Source organism: Mytilus californianus, unplaced genomic scaffold, assembly GCF_021869535.1.
Source record: "Mytilus californianus isolate M0D057914Y unplaced genomic scaffold, xbMytCali1.0.p SCAF_6, whole genome shotgun sequence".
NCBI lineage: Eukaryota > Metazoa > Mollusca > Bivalvia > Mytilida > Mytilidae > Mytilus > Mytilus californianus.
In genome coordinates this window covers 97,231,391-97,236,594 of record NW_026262712.1, presented here as the reverse complement: position 1 = coordinate 97,236,594, position 5,204 = coordinate 97,231,391, and the positions used below count along the sequence as shown (strand labels likewise).

Sequence of the window (5,204 nt, the reverse complement as noted above, 5' to 3'; positions counted from 1 at the left end):
AACTGATTCTTATGTGTTCTTTGATGTTGAAACATTATTATGTCGGAAGAGAAATCGGGGCAATTCATTCCTTAATCTATTTCATACTACATGTAGGACCATTTTCTCAATCTCTACTTTATTTATTTTCAGTATCACAGATTCGCATGTGTATTATTTGAAGTTGTAACTTGTACGATATTCCGTCGTATTTCTGAACTTGTAGCCTAAATATAAATGCAAAACTGCAAATTCTTCGATGCATGAGCAATTTTCAAAGCATGGAAATTTGCAGGTTTTTTTGTTGTTGCAAAATTATCTTTCATAGCAATGTTAGCACCTGAGATCACCCCCGGATTTTTGGTGGGGTTCGTTTTTCTCAGTCTTCAGTTTTCTATGTTATGTTTTGTGTACTTTTGTTTGTCTTTTCGTCATTTGTTTTTGCCATGGCGTTGTCAGTTTGCTTTCAACTTATGAGTTTGAATATCCCTTTGGCATCTTTCGCCACTCTCTTAGCACCGAACATATGTACAATTTTGATTTTATGTAAATACGGAAAAAGGTTACACAATCTTCTAAGTACTTTATCAGAGACATATATTGCAGTTGTCATAACTCAAAATGTTTTACCACAGATAGTTGGTCAAATCATTTATCAAATTGTATCACAAACATTAGAGATTTATTTTAGAAATACGATCCTAACAGTGTACATCGGGTAAATTTCATGTACTTAATTGAAACATGATGAATGTTGAGGGAATTTCGATAGGAATGATTTGAAGCAAATAGGAATATACATCATTCGAGTTATCAAGAGTACTATAACATAGAAAAGATATTTAGCATTCTGTTTTTGTGCATATCCATTACAAAAGAAGCAAAGACACAATATAGGTTAAACAAATGCGAAAAGCACAGAAAGGGAAAAATATAAAAGTCTTTTAAGATTTGTGCAATGGTACTGATATAAGATAGTAATATACGAACAAGATGTACTAAAATCATATTGACAAATGGCCTTCTTCAGTGTCAATGTTTTTACCAAACAATGACATCAGTATCTTAATATCACAGACAAATAACTGTTAAAGTAAATATATTAGAGGCCTGTAACTATATTTCATCCGCTAAATATACAAACAAACCATGCAGTGAAAAAAATCAGTAAAGTTTTCAATACAAGTAGGTTTTGATGGTTACTGATGATGTTAGTTTGAATAATCCTCTTACGATCTGTTAATGTTCTTGGCATCCATCTTAAGAACAAAAATCAATATTGTGTATACTGACTCTATTAAATTCACCTGCTATAGGCTTTAAATCATGTAAACTATGTAACTCTGACATTACTTTTTACTCACAGGAACGGATGATACCTGCCTGTTTTATTCTGTTTTTTTTTTTTTTTTTCATCGGTCCGACTATAAAATAACAGATTACTGCCATACACTTACTTTCTAATAATTTCAGCTGGAATAACAAGCTTCTTGTATTTATATATATATATTATGTATGCTGCTCGTGTGCAAGTCCAGTTACCCTCCCTTAGTATTTTATGCAGCTACACATAATTAAATACAGTTTATTGGCAATAACTTTCAATAAACATGCTAATCTCGCTGATGAACATCACTTTTCTTTATTTAATAAACAAAAAACTGTGTTTTAAAAAAATTATGGGAAATGTAAAAGGGGCGGATCCAGACATTTTTCAAAGGGGTGTCATTAATACGAACTTTAAAAACGTTTCGTTTTTTTGTTGTTGATAATTTAGGTCATGAAGGTAGTAACAAAACAAATAGTAACTCTTGGTTTACAAAATTGTTTCCAATTTAATCTTTTTGTGTGATATCTGCAAGAAAAAGTGTAAACTCTGAGGGGTCCGCAGGTGGCCTGTTGCAGGCCTAAAGTTTTGTCTCTATCCAATTTACCCCCTTTTCCAGTGACAGTCCAAATTTGCGCTATTCATCCCAATCAACCCTCATATGCAACTATTTCAGTCATAGCTACGTTCGATAACTCTGCATGTTACTGGTTTAATAAGAATTATGTCAAATTTACTGGTTACCCGCGTGATGATTAGAAAATTGAAAATATAGATATTTCACCTCGGTTACCATCCGTTTGATGTTTTCTTTTATTGATATGAAATAATGGTATTAAAAAAAATCATTAAGAATCGAACAATATTAATCTACATGTACACAGGTCTTGTCAAAACTTATATCGTGATTAGGTGCCATGTTTGTTTACTTTGATCACGTTGATGACTTACTATCTCCTTGGGTATTATTAAAGTGACAATACCGTGACATACTTTATTGCAATATCAACAGTGAAATCAAATTGAATTATTTGCATGGGTAAAATTAGTGTCGAACATCGTCTACGTTTGAAAATTATTTGATCGCCATTTTTTACGTAACTTCGAAATTTTATCAAAACAAACAGCATGTATCCACTTTAACAAACAGAAACAATGTTTGATTCGATGCTGCTTTAAGGTAAGACAATTACTGAAAACGCATGCATCCAACATTTATTCGATTTTCATCGTAAAAATCTTACAAAATATATCTTCACAAGTCGGCCCAAGCAGTCAATGTAAACTGCATGGTTAATGCATATAAATCTTTATTTTAAGTGCGAGAGACTGTTTTTAATAAATAAAATAAAGAAAAGGTGAAATAAGAAATTTTCTAAATACAATAAGACACACTTCAATACATATTTGAAGTATTACTTTTTGATTAATAACTAAATGAATACATGTCATGTCGTTGTTTACTTCCACCAGCGGCCGCCATTTCTAAAATATTGCTAACAAATGCCAAAATGTGAACTTTTCAATCAAATTTTGAAGCAAAAAGTTTGATACCTAAACTGATATGGTTTTCGATTTCATTTCAATGAATATGTTGTCGATCTTTTTAGGGGTTGGAGGATATTAGTAACAATAAATAAATTGAGAAAATTGATTATATAAGAAGGTCCCATTGCAATTTTATCGAGTATTAACGAAGAAGTCAATGGAGGCTGTGTGGTTATGTCACCTCAATTTTTAAACTTATTTTGAGGCAAGAAATCATATATCTGAACTGAAACTTAAAACATTTTTAATTGTAAAAATGAATATACTGTAAAACGTGGGGTTGGGAGGTAAAATACACAATGTAACAAAAAGGTTATGGCCGTTTAATCTATGTACCCCGTTCATTTTCATTGATAATCAATCGGCCATTAATTTTATATAACTGAGGTGTAAAAGTCACGTGATGACCGCTATAGTTGGATATGTAATATAGGGCCTACCTATTGTATTCATTGTCAATCTGTTCTCGTCCTGAATATGCAAGACATATTTGCCACTTGACGCTAAGAAAACAAAAATCAATCAATAATAATGCAAGCGCATCCGTGCTAAATCATTTTCAATATTTTAAATCTTCAAACAGGTTTTCTCGATAGATCAATAACTTATTTGTATTATCTTTTTTCCTTGTAATCAAACATATTAGGTAAGAATCACATACATACACATATATATGCATGTATATAATATATATTTCTATTTTGTTTTACCTGATTGTACTCAAAATCGCCTTTCCTTAATTATTAATTTATATTACTCAGTTCAAAATAATTGTAAAGTCGTGTGCGTCTGAGTAAGAATGAGTGAGTGGATAGGTGTGAAGTATATATCCTTATGTCTTGTCTTGTGTTAAAATTGTTTGTAAGAAAAAAAAATAACGCTGTTAATTGTGAATTTGTATATATCTATGTTGAGGAAACCAACACGTAGCCTCTGGCTGTTGGCAATCATCTTTAAATAAATAAAGAATTAAATAAATCATTTAGTAATTTCTGTCCCCATTCTCGAGTACTATAACAGAGCCAAAACGATGCTAGGCCCACTAAGAGTCGTATTTTCTTCTATATGGGACTGCTTAATATTTTTTTGTGGTTTATGGTTAACCAACTTGCCTTATCATAAAACTTTCTTTCCAACAAATTAGATCAGATATTCAAAGAACAAAATTTATCTGTATGCCTCAATAGTAGTAGAGACTTCTCTGATAGCAGAGTGCATGCTAATATCAAAGTGACATAAATACTTATCCAAAGATTTATATATTTTCCGGATTTACTGACATAAACGTTTGGTCTAAAAACGTAGATGTTGCATGTATATACCTTTAAGTGATATGTGTTTGTTTACTCAGAAACAGTGATATCTTTAGCTATATATCGTCTGAGATTACTAGTCTCAGATATCGTTTAGATTTTTTAGTATAATAGTGTTGGAACTGCTTTTACTGACTTAAAACCTGATTTTATTCACAATTCGATACAAATATTGTACAGTGATATTGATGGAAGAGATATTCTATTCAATGGTATATTGTTTGTGAATCCGGAACTACGCAGAAGAGGTGTGCCTACAAAATCGTTAGTTGTGAATCTGGAACTACGCAGAAGAGGTGTGCCTACAAAATCGTTGTTTGTGAATCTGGAACTACGCAGAAGAGGTGTGCCTACAAAATCGTTGTTTGTGAATCTGGAACTACGCAGAAGAGGTGTGCCTACAAAATCGTTGTTTGTGAATCTGGACCTACGCAGAAGAGGTGTGCCTACAAAATCGTTGTTTGTGAATCTGGAACTACGCAGAAGAGGTGTGCCTACAAAATCGTTGTTTGTGAATCTGGAACTACGCAGAAGAGGTGTGCCTACAAAATCGTTGTTTGTGAATCTGGAACTACGCAGAAGAGGTGTGCCTACAAAATCATTGTTTGTGAATCTGGAACTACGCAGAAGAGGTGTGCCTACAAAATCGTTTGTTGTGAATTCAGAACTACGCAGAAGAGGTGTGCCTACAAAATCGTTAGTTGTGAATCTGGAACTACGCAGAAGAGGTGTGCCTACAAAATCGTTGTTTGTGAATCCGGAACTACGCAGAAGAGGTGTGCCTACAAAATCGATTGAATTCTCCCTTTCTCTTTATCTTTCATCTATACAAGTTTCATTTCAAAGCAACAAAGTAAACATGTTTTAACTGAAGTTATCAAGGGATCTTACAGAGCACCTCCGATAGCCCTCCGGTGTTGGTAGGGTTCATTTTGCTCAGTCTTCAGTATTCTATGCAGTATTTTGACAACTGTGTTTGTCTTTTCCTTGACTTTTATATTTTTTTGCCATGGAGATATCAGTTTCTATCGATTCAT

At 32.8% G+C, this 5,204-nt stretch overlaps 1 protein-coding gene across 1 annotated transcript; it reads left to right on the top strand.

Annotated features, from left to right (window-relative positions):
* Positions 1 to 1,174: 1,174 nt before the first annotated feature.
* LOC127706681 (axoneme-associated protein mst101(1)-like) lies at positions 1,175 to 4,965 on the top strand. The gene is made up of 2 exons (XM_052211340.1): positions 1,175 to 1,189; positions 4,363 to 4,965. Exons 1-2 carry the CDS (start codon positions 1,175 to 1,177, stop codon positions 4,963 to 4,965), a joined length of 618 nt encoding a protein of 205 aa, XP_052067300.1.
* The last annotated feature ends 239 nt before the right edge of the window (positions 4,966 to 5,204 follow it).